Below are 17,103 nucleotides of genomic sequence, written 5' to 3'. Positions count from 1 at the left end.
TGGGGGAGGGTGGGACAGAGCAGGGCAGGGCCTGGGGAGGACGGGAAGGGACCTCAGACCATGTCCTCTGAGGGGTGGGCATGGCACACCTGGAGCGCAGCACCAGGGACCCCCCAGGAGGGCAGGGCCTGGGGACAAAGTCACACGACACGAGAGGCTGACGGCCCGAATGTCCCTGCGCCCCGAGGCCAGGTCACTCTCCCCAACCCTGGGTGCGTCGCACTCAGAACCAAGGAGCTGGCGGCCTCTGTGGACGCTCCAGAAGTCCCCCTGCGGGCTCTGCCGAGAGGACACAGTGAGCAGCCCGGCCACCGAGTGACCAGAACACGGTGCAGGACCCCGCCCGGCCTGCCTCCCAGGGCTGCCCAGAGCAGCCACCGGCCTTCGCTTCCCTCTATAGCCCCAGCACCTCCCACCACAGGACTCTTGCACATGCCCTGTGCCTAGTGTGGCCTTCTAACTCCTGCTGGACCCTGTCCCTCCCCTCTACCCAGAGGCCACCGATGACTTCACTCTGAACCACACTGGCCAGCCCTCGGGAGCTGGCCTGTCACGCACACAGCCCAGGCTGTGCCACCAAGCCAGACAAGACTTTGGAAGTGTGTCCTCTTGGCTGAGTGCAGGCTCTGCAGGGAACTCGGCCCCCCGGGGACAGCTTTGCGGGAGGGGCCCAGGCGAGGAGGGCGGCCTTGGGGACAGCTGAGGTCCTGGGGCTCCAGAGAAGGGCTGTGACTTGGAGGCTGAAGACACGGGTATGTGCAGACGGCGACAGGAACAGAGAGGTGGCAGGAGGCAGGGTCTGGCCTGAGACCCCCGCAGAGGACGAGACCCTCTGGGGGCCCCTGTGCCTGCAGGGGCCTGGTCCTCTCCCTCGATGCCCCATGAAGTGGGGCTCAGGCAGGGCTTGCTCCAGGAGCCTGCAGTCTGAATGGAAAAGCGAGAGGAATGGGGTCCCCGGGTCCCGCGCCCAGCTGACGGGTGGGCATGACCCCCGCCCTGGGTCCCGGTGGTCACCCTAAGCCTGTGGCCTGTGTGGAAGGCCTGGGGACTCCAGAGCACAGCCAGGACCCCTCCCCGGGCCCCTGGCCTGACTGTCCACCGCCTGCAGGGCAGGAAACGGGCCAGGCTGAGTGGCCACCACTCCACCTCCTGGGCCACAGTGTCATCTTTAATTACCAGGCCCCGGGCCTCCGGCAGTGGCTTTTATATACAGAGAAAAATATAGGACTGAGGACAATGGCTGTCCCCAGGGGAGGCTATTTTTAGCGCTTTGCTTACTGAGCGGCTGGGCATCGCCCTGGCCCTCAGCTGGCCGGGCGACAGGGCAGGCGGACAGCAGCTGGGCACGCAGGGGCTTCTCGGCCGCTGGACAGTCATCAAGAAGATGTGGTCCTGGGGGCGCCCCAAGCTGGGGGGAGGGGTGGTGGGGCGGCTGACCAGTGTCCCCGGTACCGTGTGGCACTTCCCGCCCCGACGTGGCGATGACAGGCCCCCTGCCTGCTGTGCTGTGGCTGGAGCCTCCGTCTCCCCGGGCACAGTGGGGGCGCTGTTGACGTGGCAAGGTGAGGCCGTGCCCAGGGGAGTCCTGCCGGGGCCACAGCCAAGCCGGGAGGGGCCAGTCTCAGGGCAGGCCTGGGCAGCGTCCTCAGGCACAGCGCTGCTCTCATCCGGCAGCAGCAGAAGAGCCCAGGGCTGGCCAACAGCATCCGCCAGGGCCAAACCTCACTTCCCTAAACACAGACGGCTGTGTGTCTGCAGGAGGCAAGGGCACCTTCTCTGTGCTCTGACTCATTCCCACTGATGGAGCAGAGGCCCAGGAGGGAGGATTCAGGACCCAGCTCATTTCTGACCTCAGAGGCCCCCGGGGGGAGGACCTGGTGGGTCCTGGCTGTGAGTAAATGTGGCCAGCAGCCGGGGGGCAGGGAGGCCACCAGGCTGGGCCAGGCGCTGGTGGGGCTGGGGACAGGAAGTGGGAGCAGAGCCCCCGCCCGGCTGGCAAGCACCTGCTTTTCCCTGGGCGCGGGGCCAGCTAGCAGGGGCGGCGGGAGGCCCTGGGTGGGGTGCCCGGGGACGCCTGCCAGGCCCCGTCTGTGGACGCTGCTGGGCGGGAGTCCCTATCAGTGCCCACCAGCCCCAGGGGCCCAGCCGCCCGTCGCGGGGAGCACAGCCCACAACCAGGGCCCAGGACGAGGCAGGGGAGACGCTCCCCAGCCCACCCCACGGGGCCGGCAGCCCCCAGGTCTGCGAGAGCCTCTCACTCCCCCAGGGCCATCTGTCCTGCACCCCGGGCCCCGCCCCCGGCAGAGCTGGCCAGAGGCCTGGCACCCACCGGCACCCTGTCCCTCACGAGGACAGCAACGGACCTCCAAAGGACAAGCACCCAGGTCTCTGGCAGCGTGGCAGCCTGTGGCTGAGCCAGCCTGGTCAGTGTGGTCCAGAGCCTGCTCCGAGGGGCCAAACGGGACTCTGCTTAAAACACTGGAACATGTGGGTGACACTGTGACATCTGGAGGTCTCATGTGAAAACCCAGTGTTCTACTGGACCCTGTGGCCCACGCCTGGCATCCCAGCAGCTCGGGAGGCTGAGGCAGGAGGATCGCAAGGTGGAGGCCAGCCTCAGCAACTTAGCAAGACCCTAAGCAACTCAGTGAGGCCCTGTCTCTCAATAAAATCCCAAAAGGACTGGGGACAGGGCTCCGTGGTCAGGTGACCCTGGGTTCAATCCCTGGGACCAAAAAGAAAAGAACAAACACAGTTAGCCTGGGCCAAGTCCATGAGCGCCTCCCGCAACCACCCTTACCCCGGGGTGAAAGGCAGGAGGCCAGGATCAGAGGCCAACAGGGAAGGGGGTGGGGTCGAGGGGGGAGTGAGCGCTGTGGACGTCTGGCCGCGGACTCTGTCCCTAACCTCCCTCTGCAACTGACCACAGGGGTTATGAAGCTCCCCCTCTTCTCAGGTATGGAAACTGGCCCAGGAGGCCAGACAGAGGGCAGCCGATTGTGGCCAGCTGCGGCCAGCCTCCTCGCAAGGGAGGGGGTGAGCCTTCAGAGCTCAGTGAGAACCGTTAAAAAAAACCAATAAATAACGACAGGCAGCTCCACGGGGCCTCACCACCTACCCTAAGGTCCCGTGTTAATGGCTTTTCACGTTCTTGCCTCTGACGCTCACACCACCTCGCCTGCTGGCGGAAACAGGAAGCCAAACACCATTTGGTTTCTCACTTTAAATCAGGACTTAGGCCGCTGCAGTGGCGCACGCCTGTCATCCAACAGCTCAGGAGGCTGAGGCAGGAGGATCACAAGTCGGAGGCCAGCCTCAGCTGCTTAAAAAGTGTCTTAAGAGATTTCATGAGACCCTGTCTCAAAATATAAAATAAGACAGGGCTGGGGACGTGGCTCAGGGTGAAGGGCCCTGGGTTCCATTACCGGACCCAAAACAAAACGAAACGCGTCCTGGGGACAGCGCTTCCGCCGGCAGACCAGCCTCCACCCACTGGGGCAGAGGCGGCTGGGGCCTCCCCTCTGGGACGATCTGAATGGTCCTTGTTCCCCTTAAGGATCCCTCTCTCCTCCTGCGGGCTTGCGTCCAGCACCCACACGCCCGTGTCCTCACTGATGTCACCGTCCCTGGCCCTGGGCCTCCTCACCTGGCAGAACCTGTCGTGTCTACACTGAGCCCTCAGGGAGTCAGGGGACAGTGGCTTTGGTCCCAGAGCGCTATTCTGCGCAGAGCAGGGATAAAAGCTACCCACAAACGCCACCCATGCTGGGGACCAAGGGACACTCTCCCAGATGGCCCTTGGGGTCCCTGGGCAGAGAGGCAAGACACCAGGAGAGCCCCGTGAGTCGTCACCAACCAGCACTTGGGCTGGGACAGCTGGGGACACATTCACCAGGTGACGTGTCGCTGACGACGACTTCACAGCACAGGAGGCAGAGCCCGGCCCTGAAGCCACACAGCGCACACCCTAGCCCTGGGCCTCGGTGGCCAGTGGCCTGCGCAATGTCCCCCCTGAAGCCCAGGGTCGGCCCGCGTCCCTCCTCTGCGCCTCCTTGGGAACAACAACCCTCCCACAGGCTGTGCGGATGTCGGCCATCGCCTGGAGGGTCACTACTGTCATCTTTTCACTGACCTTTGCACAAAGAGGGGACACAGCCAGGGAGCGCTCTGCAGGGTCCCACCCGGGACTGTCATCGCGTCAGGAAGCCACAGAGCGAGGACATCAAATGGGAAGGAGGTGCCTTTCTCCAAGGAGCAGCAGCCCCCTGCACAGGCCCAGGACACATAGGCGACCGTCGGGTCAGGGCGAGGACAGGGACAGGGCGCCAAGGAGCCAGGTAGCCCTTGGGGCCCATCCCCAACCCCAGAAACTGGCAAATAAGAACCGTGAAGAGTCATTCAAACTCTAGTCATCTCACGGGAGGGAGAGGTGGCCGATCACAACTATGGTGACAATAGCTACCAGACATCGGGCACCTGGACACATAGGTCACCAGGAGAAGCCGCACATCCCCCGGGGAGTCACTTCTGGCCCCATTTCATGGATGAGAAAAACCGAGGCTCAGACGGGGGAGGAAACAGCCAAAGCCGCACAGCTGAGAAGGAGTCCGGGTTCCGTGTGGCCCACAAGACCCGGGCTCTGTGAGGGGCAGTTTCAGGATACGCTACGGTCTCTCGACTGGCCCAGGCCTGGCACAAAGTAGGTGCTCAGTAAAAACTGCCTCGTGCGGATAAAGGAGCGCAGGAGTGCGGGTCAGTGCGCTCCGGGTCAAAGCCACCGCTCCAGGGAATGAGGCAGCCTGGGCCCGGGAGGTGCGTACATGTGTTCCTGGGTGGCCAGGTGCCAGGCCACGTGGACATCAGCACACAGGCCACGGGCCCAGGGCTCATGGGAGGCACCTGCCCGACCAGGGTCTGGCCATGGCGGCTAGGGCAGTGGTGGGTCCTGGTGGCGTCCGGCCATAGTCCCACCGCGCGGTCATCGATTCCTGCTCTGTGTAGTTCTCACAAGGACAGCAGCGGGTCCTCAAGGCCACACCAGTGAGCTCCTCGGGAGCCAGCGTGGCCTCTAAGGCCACTAAGATTGGCTTTTGTGGCCCAATGACAAACCACACCCCCGCCTCTGCGCGCCCTCCCCCGTCCACACACGCGTGTCCGCCTCTCCCCAGGCCTCCAGCCCACGGGGCGCTGCCGACGGTCGCCTGGCCTCTCGTGCTCACTGGACGACATCCCATGTGTCATCAAAATCCAGAGGAAACTTACAAAAGAGGAAGGAAGAAAATGCAGCCGGTCAGCACAGCTGGGAAGGACACACTGACGTGGACAAACACAGCCTCTGACCGCGGGACCCCAGGGCTGCCCTGCCGGGCGAGGCCACCCATTTGCTCAGAGGCCCGCAGTCGAGCAGCACAGTCAACCCCGATCGCTGAGGTGCCCTGGACTTAGAGATTCTCCTGGTAAAACCAGGAGCCCGCGCTCTGCAGAATCCAGCCACAGTAAACTCCACGCAGCTGGCACAGTGGCCCACGCCTGTCATGCCAGTGGCTCAGGAGGCTGAGGCAGGAGGATCGCAAGTTAGAGGCCGGCCTCAGCAACAGCAAGGCCCTGAGCAACTCAGCGAGACCCTGTCTCTAAATAAAATGCAAAATAGGGCTGGGGATGGGGCTCAGTGGTTAAGAGCCCCTGGATTCAATCCCCAGTGCCCCCCCCCCCCCAAGACCAAAAAAATCCTTGATGCGCACACAGACAGGAGCTCCCAGGGGCCGGGCCAATGCCCTCCTGAAACGCCTAGTGCCCAGCCCCCACTAGGTGACTCTGCAGCCCGCCCGCCTGCCCGCCCGTGCCTCTGGGCTGGATCTGGGTAAATATCAGCACAGCTCGCTCAGAGTCTGGCTCCGGGGCTTTGGAGAAGGCTGAAATCCCGGCAGGGCCCCCAGATGACAGCCAGGGCGACTCGGGCATGGCTGGGATACTCTGGTGGAGTCCATGGCACCCGGCCCTGGTGTACCCATTTGGAAACCAGGAAGCAGAGCCACGGGGCTCCGAGGTCCAGGGCCACCCAGCATCGGGCTGCTGCCCCGCATGGGCCACGCGTAATGGCCAGGCTGTGTGCAGGTGGCGTGGCCAGGCCTGGACTGTCTTTTCTCAGGCCCACTATAGACTGGACTCTCCTCAGGTCACTGGAGCCCAGTGGGTCCCTTCTGGGTTTGGGGAGGCGGAGATGGCCAGTTGGGTGCACCCGGGGCGGAGGCAGCAGACCTCTGGAAGGCTCAAGGAGCACAACTCAGCCCCAACAGCCCAGAGGTCCAGGTGTTCTCCGGCCACCCCGGGCTTCCTTCGGAACAGATGTGCCAGATGTTCTGCAGCAACTAGGCCCCACCTGCTCTGAGGCTAAGGGGCGGTTCTCAGGCCCCAGGACATCTGGCCTGGCCCCTGCCACCGGGGAGCAGCGGCTCATGTGCAGCCCAGACTCAGAAGGCCCTCAGCCCCCTGCAGCTGGAAGGGCTTAGAGCAGAGCCCGAGGGACTTCTGCGAAGGGACGTGGGACTGAGGAACCCACACAAGAAGTGGTTTCAATGACACGCTAGGTGGCCTGCGGATCCTGGGGAAGTCCTAACGGAGGGGCAGAAACCCCGAGTCTCCTTCACATCAGAGGCGTGACGGAGTCCAGCCAGGACAAGTGGCTTCCCAGTGGTGGTCGCCTGCTCTCCTTGGACTGCTGGCTGCACAGAACAAAGACTGGGAGCCTCCTGCCGGGTCCCTGGTGCCCAGGGCCAGCTCCAGTATACAGTAGGTACTCCACAACCGCGAGTCTTGGTGCTGACGAGGACTCCAGCTGTGGCTCTCCTGCCACCTGAGGGTGATGGTAACAGGAGGAGAAGGCGCAGACAGAGCATGACAGCTGAAGGGCTGCGCGAGATGGCCGCCACGTGTGGGGTATGGATATTGGGACCCCCATTCCCAGCCCGGGCCACTGATGCCAGACAGATGGTCCCGCAGCTGCAGCCTGCCTGGCCTCCGCCCCGATCCAGGGAACCGCCCCCCTGTCTGCACAACCCCACACAGAGCCCCAAGCACTTGGGACGGGGAGGGGACCAAGGGGACCTCATGCAAGCTCTTCATTGCAACTGCCAGGCACGCACTTGCAGAATTTTGGAACTGAAAGATCAAAAGGCTCCAGGTGGGCCTCCCCCAGCGGGGACCCGACACAACCACGACTGTTTGCAGACCCGCTGCCTCGCCTCCCTCCCCTGATCCTTGGAGGGGCCGCAGACGGCTCAGGGGGCAGCTGCCCGGCGAGGGAGAGAGGAAATCAATATTCCCCGCACACACCCCCTGCTCACAGACAGCCGCTGAGGCCCCGCCAGCCGCCCACAGCCCTGCAACTCACAGGGCGGCCGCTCAGACACCAGCTCCAGCCCCCGCCATGACAGGCCCCTGGCCCCGTGTGTAAACAACACCCCCGACCAGCGGCCCCCTCCAGGCCACACCGAGTCACAAACAGCAGCCACGCACCCAAACCTGAAGCCCGGCACCTTCGCAGGTGGCCCTGCCAGGTGCCTGGCCCCAAGCCCCCACTGATGGGCACAGCTGGAACATGACCCACAACTTGAACTTGCTCAGGGTCTCCCCGATGAGGTGGACACACAACTCAGGGACAAGCCCAGGGTCTCCCATGGACACAGCCGCAGGAACCTCCCTGGCTGCCATCAGACACAAACAGAGTCCGGCTCCCCCATCTCCCGCCCCGCCACAAACTTCTGTCACATCCGCCGCTGGCTCTGCCACCCGGCCACCCACAGCAGCTCCCACCCGGGGTCCCCGAGGGCAACTCCGACACAGAGGTCCCCAGATCCCTCCCTTGTCCCCCAGGAACAGGTCCAGCCAGCCACCCTGCAACACCGGCTCTAGCAGGGGCACCCTCGCGCCCCATCCCGGCGTCCCCTCTTCCGGGCACTCTTGGCCACCAGACAGTGCCCCCCCACTCGTCACACCCCGAACCCGGGGGTCCCTGGCCTGGCCACTGTCCGGGAGGCCCTGCCCTCGCCCCCGCGCCCGGCCTCACCCGCTGTCCAGCTCCAGCTCCAGCAGGGACTGCGTCCTCTCCGAGCTGCAGTGCAGGCACCACATGGCGGCCGGGCGGCCGCTGCCCCAGCCGGAGCAGGGACCCAGGCCCAGCGCGGCCCACCGGCTCCCAGGCTCACACCCTCGGCCCGAGCGCCCGGCTTCCTGCCGCGGGACCGCGCCGCGTCCCCGGGCCCAGGGCCTGCCGGCTCCCGCCGCTCCGGGCCCGGTGTCGATCCCAGGTCAGCCGAGCCGGCCCTCCGCCGCCGCCCGCCTGGCGCAGCGACAGTCCCGGCCGGAGGAATGTGGCCCGGGAGGGGCGGGGCCACGGAGGGGGCGGGGCCGAGGGCGGCGGGGGCGGGGCCCTGAGGAGCGGGGCGAGAGGGCCAAAGGGGGCGGGGCCGAGAGGGGCGGGGCCGAGAGGAGGGAAAGGGGCGAGACCCACAGGCGCTGGGCCGAGAGGGGAGGGGGGAGCGCGGAGCCAGGGGGCGGGACCCAGGGGGTGGGAGAGGCGCGAATCCAGGAGGCGGGGCCTAGAGGGGCGGAGCCGAGAGGACCTGGGCCGAGAAGGGCGGGGGGAGCGCGGAGCCAGGAGGCGGGACCGAGAGAGGCGGTGCAGGGCCAGGCAGAGCCGCGGGGGCGGGGCTGCGCGGGGATACGGGGGCGGGGCCGAGAGGGGCCAGGCTGGGCCGTGCAGAGCCATGGGGGCGGAGCCTAGGGGGCGGGGCTGCGCTGAGCCGCGGGGGCGGGGCCGGGGGCGGGGCGGCGCCCTCCGGTCCCGTGAGCTCCGGAGGCGCGGGAGGCGCGGTCTGTGCACCCGCTCCAGCTCCAGCACCTCCCAGTGGCCACGTCTTCCTTCCCGGTGACGACGCACGACAAATACAAAGCACCCGGCCGCTCACCCGAGGCTGCTCTGCAGACTGTGGCCTCAGTTCCTAAGGGCGGCCTGGGGCCTCGCGGAAGACGCGCCCGCCCCCGCGTCACCCTGGGGGAGGATCCGATGGAAACTGCACAACTACACGACACGTCCCCTCGCGCGGCCAGCCCCCGCAGCCCCACCGCGCCCACTGCCACCCAGAGAAGCCCCGCAGCCCCGGGTACTGACAGCACCCCAGAGCTCCTCCTGGCGACATTGTGCACAGGCGACCCCGGCCGGCGCCCAGACAGGAGACCAGGCTCTGCTCACTGGGCTGCTCGAGGGCCCTCGCCCCACTCTCCTCTAGGGCTGCCCGTCCCCATGTCTGTCCATCGCCTGTTACTTCCCGTCCCCGGGTTCACGAAGGCGGGCTCAGCGGTGACAACCGGGGTGTGGTAGGTAGCGGGCGCGCGGACAGATACCACCAAACCCAGCTGCCCCGGGTCGCACCACCAGCGAGGCCAGCTCCCGGAGGGCCAGGCAGCTGTCACATCTGCGCGATCGCAGGAGCCACTAATGAAGGGGCCCCGTCTTGTGCCCTTGGAAGCTTTCATTTGAAGACAGCGGCCAAGCTCCCCCAGCCTGCGGCGAGGGCAGGGCGGCCCCCAGATCCAGGCTGGCGCCCCAAGGCTGAGCCCTGCTTACTGCCCAGAGCCACATTCCTCCTCTTGGGCTCCCATGTTTTCTTTGCTACATTAAAAATAAAGAGAAAGCCAGACAAGGTGGCAAATGTCTGTAAGCCCAGCAGCTCAGGAGGCTGAGGCAGGAGGACTGCAACTTAGAGGCCAGCCTCAACAACTTAGGCCCTAAATAACTCAGTGAGACCCTGTCTCTAAATTAAAAATAAAAAGGGCTGGGGACGGGGCTCAGGGGTTAAGCATCCCTGGGACCAAATAAATCCTTAAAGACAGAATGGGAGGCCAGATTCGCCAGTCAGAGACGGACGAGGGCTTCCGATACACTCCATCAATCAGAGAAAGCAAACAACTCAACGGGCCAAGGATCTGGATGGACCTGTCTCCCAATAAGACGTACAAATGGCCAGTAAGTGCACGAAAAGATGCTCAAGGTCACATCAAAGGATGACACACTGCCACCCCATGTTCTAAGGAGGTGATGAGCCAAAACATGGGCAAAAGGACCTACACACAGAAGGTTCTAGAAGACCACTGGGCTGCCCTGCTCAAAGCCTGGCCCTTTCCCTCCCGCCACCCGTGACTCCTGGTATTGTTGGTCTGCCAAGCAGGACACGCAGCGTGAGCGAGGGGGACGCTCCGTAGGCCCCTGGCCCCAGGGAGGCCCTTCCCCGGGATCCCTCCTGACTTAAGTCCCTTTATAAATCCCAGCTTGAACCACGCCACCAAGCCCAATCCGGCCAGTGGTGAGGCCCTGTCCAGGAGTGCCTGGACAGTTTTCCTGTCCAAACGACTGGACTGCACAGACCTCACATCCACCCCGTGGGCACTTTGCTTTCTGAGTCTCACTTTCCTCAAAGTAGGGCTGGCGCATGAGCCGTTTAACTGAGCAAGTACTAACCAGCACCTGCTCTTGCCCTGTCTTCTGAGACCCCAGTGGGAAGGTACTGCTGTAATGACCATCCCCTCGTGTGATATTATGACAGTGGGGACAACCTGGAACTCTGTCTCGGGAAAGGCTCCAGCGATGGGGGTATTTGGGGTTGGGTCTTGAGGGACGAGTAGGAGTTCGTGTCTGGGGGGTCGCAGGATGCGAGAAGTCAGAGAGCCTTTAGTGCCACCATCCTGGGTCTGAGCCCTGAGTTGCTTGCTTTGGCCCATTTCTCCTGCCACAACCTAACTCTGTCCTCATCCTCCTGGGTTCTGACAACCTGATGTCCCCCACGGATTTCCTCGTCTCCTGGGACAGGCATGTGACACCCTATCTCAGAGCTCTCAGGGTGACGTCTGGTGGCTTCATGTGGCCGACCTCAGGCCTGTGTGGCCTGGTCCTGGGCCATCTCTCCACCTGCGGAGAAATTTAGTGTCCCCTCTCCTGGAAGCCACGCCCCCTGGCCCTGCCCTCGGTCCTTTCATGTCACCAAGGAGCGGCACAGTCACTGCCAGGCAGGGCTGGGTGTGCACTCTTCCCCACAGCTCCCCGGGCCTGCTCTAGGGCTTGTCACCCAGAGGGGACACGGCAGCTGGACACCTCGAAAGGTCCCTCCCGAGAGCCAAACCTCGCCCTGCCAGCTGTTGTACTTTAAATAAAGTTTTGTTGACACAGAGACACACCCGCCCCTTCCACATGCACAGCTTTCTCCTGCCACGGGGCAAAGCAGAGCCACCAAGCCTCCAGTCCCTGTCCAGCCCGCCCAGAAAAAGTCTGTCACGTCTGCCAGACGTCGCATGTGGGGTCCAGCCACCTGGGGAAACCCCTGTCCACGCAGGAGGACCCCGGTGCCCTGAATATGCAAGAGCAGGCTCCAGATGCCACGGGGGTCAGTGGGGGTTAAACAGATAGGGCTGGGCCAGATGGTCACTGCTTCAAAGGGCCCCAAGAGGGGACACTATTGGGAACAAATCCTAGGACTTCTTTAAAAAGTCACTGAACTTTAAAAAGTCAGTGAACTAGCCAGGCATGGTGGTCCACACCTCTGTCCTCCCAGCAGCTCGGGAGGCTGAGGCAGGAGGATCGCAAGTTGGAGGCCAGCCTCAGCAACTCATCGAGAACCTGTCTCTAAATAGTTAAAAAACAAAACAAAGCAGGAGTCCATCTGCATATAAAATGGAATGTCAAAGTCAAGGGAATCTAGGAATAGTTGCAAGGCGGGCTGTCGCAGCGCACCCCCTGGGGGCCACTGACTCTGGCCCAGAGCAGGGCTGACCACAAAAAGCAACTGTCCCAGAATCTGCTGGCTTACTTTTTTTTTTTTTTCTTGGTGGGTGGGGGACATTGGGGATTGAACTCAGGGGCACTCGACCCCCAAGCCACATCCCCAGCCCTGCTCTGTGTTTAATTTGGGAACAGGGTCTCATGGAGTTGCTGGGGACTTCACTTTTGCGGAGGCTGGCTTTGAACTCACGATCCTCCTGCCTCAGCCTCCAGAGACCCCTGGATGACAGGCGTGGGCCACCACATCCACCTTTACTTTTAAACAGTGAGTTCACAGCCAACAACAGCCAGCAGAGGGGTGCCAGCCCAGGCCCTGGGGGCCCCTACTTAATGAATAGATGAATTCCTCGATCCCAAGTGTGGGAGGCCTCTCTTTCAAAGGGAGGCCGCTAAGTGCTCCTGAGACTCTGGCTACTTTTAAGTGGCTGACGCGCTCCCTCCCTCCGCAGTCTCTGTTGCGCTATTGATTTGAACAACACCTTCTCTGGTCCCAGAGGGCGGAAGGCCAGCCTGAGCCAACCCGCGCAGGGGAGTAGAGGACAGTAGAGGACGCGTGTGAGGCCCAGTTCATCAAGTGCGCAGACCTGGAGCTGGGGATGTGCGTGTTCCCCAGCGCTCACCAACACCTGTCCCTACCTACCACGCGTTGGGCAGCCCAGGGACCTCACCTGCATGCGGGCCCTGTCCCCTGTCCTTGTGGGGCTTGCTCATCCTCGCTGCCAGCCCGGTTCCCAGGAGTTCTACAAAGACACAGAGGCCCCGGAAGCCCAGAGAGGGCAAGTCGTTTGCCCTAAGACACACAGCATAAGGGACAGAGCAGGGAATCCCTCATGTGGGCTCAAGTCTGTGCTCAAGTAGGGCCCTGGGCATGGCAGCAGCAACGGGTGGGGGAGTCATCACAAATGGGGCTCCTGAGCCCTGGCGGCAGACGCTTGCTGCCGTTTGGGGTCTCTGATCTGTGCTAAGGCGGCCCATCCCCAGGACGGAGGGAGGAGCTGGCAGAGAGGCAGAGGCTGCTGGCTGGGGGCGGCCAGGCAGGGAGGCCTTCCTGGAGGAGGTGATGCCCGTCTTGACTTGGGGCCTGGTGGGGTGGCACTCCAGGTTGGCGGACAGCTGAGCGGAAGGCCAGCCGGGGCCAACCTACACAGGGGACACAGCCTGGCACCCGCAGGGGATCTCAGGTAAGGGTGGGCGGGCGCACAGATGCCGGGCTCCTCTAGGTGGCGCTCCCAATGCCCACAGTCCCTGTACCCACCGCTTGACACTTCTTTTCTGATTAGCAGGGATTGAACCCAGGGTGCCTCACCCCTGAGCCCCGTCCCCAGCCCCTTTTGTGTTTTTATTGAGGGACAGGGTCTCGCTGAGTGGCTCAGGGCCTCCCTAAGTGGCTGAGGCTGGCCTCCAACCTGCGATCCTCCTGCCTCAGCCTCCAGAGCCCCTGGGATGACACCCATGCCCCCATGCCCAGCAACACTTTCTGTCTACAAGCCACCGTGACGTGTGACATCCCCTCCGTCCTCACACTCTCTCTCTGCACAAACTGGATGTTCCCAGGGAAAATAAATCAACAGGCCCCAAACGCCGCTGTGGCACCCATTTTCATCCTGCTACCAGCGGAGGCCGCGGGGACACTCCCTGCCGTCCTGCTCCAGGCTCCGATGAGCCGGGGAAGAGGACCCTGGTTACGTAAGGCCACCGAGCCAACGGGAGGGGCTTTCTAGGTCCCCATGTGGACTCAAGTGTGAAAGAGAATCGCTCAACCAAGGAGGAGCTGCGGGGGCGGAGGGGAGGCCGGGGGCGGAGGGGAGGCCGGGGGCGGAGGGGAGGCGGGGCTCCGCGGGGCACAGGCTGCGCATGCGTCGGGCCGGAACTCCAGCTCAGCGCAGGGAACACCAGACAGAAAAAGACAAGAAGGTGACACACGTGGACCTGAAATGCCCCCAAACAGGGACAGGGTGGGGACACTCAGTGACTTTTCTCTGGTACCAGGGATGGAACCCAGGGTGCTAACTGCTGAGCCCCGTCCCCAGCCCTTTTTATATTCGATTTAGAGAGAGGGCCTTGCTAAGTGGCTGAGGCTGGCCTCCAAGTCACGATCCTCCTGCCTCAGCCTCCCCAGCCGCTGGAATGCCAGGTGTGAGCCACCGTGCCCGGCCCCTTTTATATCTATAACAGGAAACGCAATTAAGCGCTTTGAGTAAAAGAGACAGTAAAAGGTCCCTGATGGACACCTTTGTCTCCAGGCGACCAGCTGAGTTGGCCTTGGGACCTCCCTGTGGCCTGGCTCACACTTCCAGACACCCTGCTGGTCGAGCAACCAGCCTCCACATCTTCTTTGGGGACAAGTGGAGGCCACTGCCCCACCAGGGCCCCTGTGCTCCCAGTGGCCTTGAGAGGGACGCTATTTCTTAGCCCATCAGGAAGCGGAGGCCCAGACCCGAGGACCAACCTGCTCAAGGCCACTCGGTAGGGCTGCCATCCATCCTGGCCATCCACAGGGACAGACATCCTGGTCCCTGGGAGCCAGAGCCAAGGGGCCCAGGGACGCGCTGCTCCTGGGTCCCCTGGGCCCTGCGTCCCCTGGAGTGGGTCCCAGCCACAGTCCATAGACAATTCCCACAGTGACTGTGATTTCTGTGTTAAGAGCCAAGACATCAGGGTTGGGGACCCCGGACAGCCAAGGGTCACCTGCAGTAACAGGCGCCACAGTTGGCTGTACACGATGCTGATTACGACCTGGCTAAGGGGGCTGCGCCTTGCAGCCGGGCCCAACGCAGCTTGGGGGCCCCCTGCCCAACAGGCTCCTCTTCTCTCCCACAGGGGCCTGGCCCTGGCTCCCAGGCTCTGTGGACCTGTGCAGGAGCCACGGTCGGGGGACAGGCACTGACTAATGATTAACAGTGGGGTGATAGAAGCCACCCTAGTGCAGCCCGCCCCCGTCCCCAGGAGAGGCCCGTCCAGGACAGTTCCGAGACAGCAGCCACCTACCAGAACATTCTCTGTGGCTTTAGTAGCCACCGGGTTACATGTTGCCTGCCATCGGGGGCCCATCTCTACCCCTTGGCTTCTGTTAGTGACCACTGGCCTCCCAGGGACAGAGTCCCTGAAATCTGGTCACGAGGTCCACTTCCCCTGGGGACTGACCATGCGGAGGAGTCTCTAAAAGAGGCTCAAACACACTCGCTGATTTTTCCTGTTCTTTTCTTTTTGGGGTACCAGGGATGGAACCCAGGGGCGCTTAACCCCTGAGCCCCGTCCCCAGCCCTTGTTACATTGTATTTTCAGACAGGGCCTCACTGAGTGGCTTTAGGGTCTCACTAACTTGCTGAGGCTGGCCTCCAATTTTCATCCTCCTGCCTCAGCCTCCTGAGCCGCTGGGGTGACAGGCGTGCACCTCCACGCCTGGCTCCCTCTTTAAATACAGGCCAGAGGCTCTCAAGCCTTTTGGCTCAGCATCTCTTCATGCTCTTGACTGAGGATAGCAAAATGGCCTGCGGGGGGGTCACAGCTATTGATATTCACTACATCGAGAAACTGAAAGTGACAGATCCTTTTAGCACAAAGATACACAAGCACCATTCCATGAACCAACACACTGCAGAGCTTCCAGAACATTCCACCATATGCCTGAGAGCTTCCAGAACATTCCACCATATGCCTGTGAGAGCTTCCAGAACATTCCACCATATGCCTGTGAGAGCTTCCAGAACATTCCACCATATGCCTGTGAGAGCTTCCAGAACATTCCACCATATGCCTGAGAGCTTCCAGAACATTCCACCATATGCCTGAGAGCTTCCAGAACATTCCACCATATGCCTGTGAGAGCTTCCAGAACATTCCACCATATGCCTGTGAGAGCTTCCAGAACATTCCACCATATGCCTGTGAGAGCTTCCAGAACATTCCACCATATGCCTGTGAGAGCTTCCAGAACATTCCACCATATGCCTGAGAGCTTCCAGAACATTCCACCATATGCCTGTGAGAGCTTCCAGAACATTCCACCATATGCCTGTGAGAGCTTCTCTAATAATAATAAACCGTGAAAAAATAAATAAAAATAAAAAAAGAGGCACTGCTGGGGTTTTGTGCTGGTTTTCCTGATTCTCCGGCCTCAGGGGCCCTGACCACGGTCACCAACTCCACCAAGGGGTGGCCCCGGCCTCCTGGGGTGCCCAGGGGTGAAGGGCGAGGCCCCTGGGGTCCTCTGTCACACAGGAGCCCATTCGCAGGACGCCCCAGCTGTGGGGCAGCGAAGTGACCGCCAGCATCTCCCTCTCAGCGGCAGAGCGCGGCTCTGAATCTAGATGCTCCAGCCCCAAGGCCCCGGGTCCCCACCCGGGGCTGTCCCCAGGTCAGGCTGGTGGCAAATTTAGATCGGCTTAAGCAGCTCAGGGCACAGCTGGCCGGCAGCTCTGGAGGGGATGAGAGACAGGCGGGTGACAACTGAGCGGCCCCCAGCTTGGGTGTGGGTGAGGGGCTGTCCCTGTCCCCACCCCCACCCGGCCTCTCCTGCGGCTCAGCCCACCCACGCAGCGGGGGCTGGCGCCACCTGTCGCCCTGCTGGGGAACTGCAGCCTGGAGAGGAGCCCAGGGGCTTGGCCAGGCCTGGGCACTGGGCGGGGGGCAGCCTTGAACCCCAGGCGGGCCTCACCGCCTGCTCAGGGCACAGCGGAGGTTACTCTGCCCCTCCCTGAGACGCTGGGGACCTGTCCAGGTGGAGGTGACGCTGTCACCCCTCGGCCCCGGCCCCAGCTCGCTCTCGTCTGCCTTAGGTGCTTGGCAAATATCAGCACATGAATTATGTCACCCCACGGTGAGTCCTGTCCCTAAATCAGTGTCACAAATGCAGCTTTCGGAGGTTTGGGGTAGCAGGGACTGAACCCAGGGCTGCTAACCGCTGAGCCCCGTCCCCAGCCCTTTTTAGTTTCTATTAAGAGACAGGGTCTCGCTGAGTTGCTCAGGGCCTTGCTAAGTGGCTGAGGCTGGCCTCCAACTGGCGATCCTCCTGCCTCAGCCTCCCCACCCACTGGGATGACAGGCGTGGGCCACTGCACCCGGTGAGATAAGCACCTTTTAAAGTTGAGTTCTGGGGGATGGTAACAGATGACCAAAGGTGCCCTGGGCAGGGGGACAGCCAGATGAAGCTGAGAGGTGGGCCCAGGTCTGCTCTGAGCCAGGCCGATCTGTAGCCCCGAGAGCCGGGCACATGGTCCAGTTCCCCTGGGGACTGACCATGTGGAGGAGTCCCTAACTCAAGAGGCTCAAAC

The 17,103-nt window shown here is 62.7% G+C and overlaps 1 protein-coding gene across 5 annotated transcripts in view; it reads right to left on the bottom strand.

Annotated features, from left to right (window-relative positions):
• Iqsec1 (IQ motif and Sec7 domain ArfGEF 1) overlaps positions 1–17,103 on the bottom strand; it is a 198,047-nt gene that overhangs the window by 33,386 nt on the left and 147,558 nt on the right. Inside the window, exon 1 of one of the 5 annotated variants that reach the window (XM_071605846.1) lies at positions 8,066–8,325. The exons of the other annotated variants lie outside the window; for them this stretch is intronic. Coding sequence (XP_071461947.1) covers positions 8,066–8,130 — 65 coding nt within the window. The 5' untranslated portion in view covers positions 8,131–8,325. Of the gene's footprint in view, positions 1–8,065; positions 8,326–17,103 lie in introns of those variants that run through there. 5 annotated transcript variants of the gene reach the window in all.

The sequence above is a fragment of the Marmota flaviventris genome, chromosome 20 (genome assembly GCF_047511675.1).
Source record: "Marmota flaviventris isolate mMarFla1 chromosome 20, mMarFla1.hap1, whole genome shotgun sequence".
Taxonomy (NCBI): domain Eukaryota; kingdom Metazoa; phylum Chordata; class Mammalia; order Rodentia; family Sciuridae; genus Marmota; species Marmota flaviventris.
The sequence above is the reverse complement of the archived record's forward strand: the minus strand, read 5'-3'. Positions and strand labels throughout refer to the sequence as shown.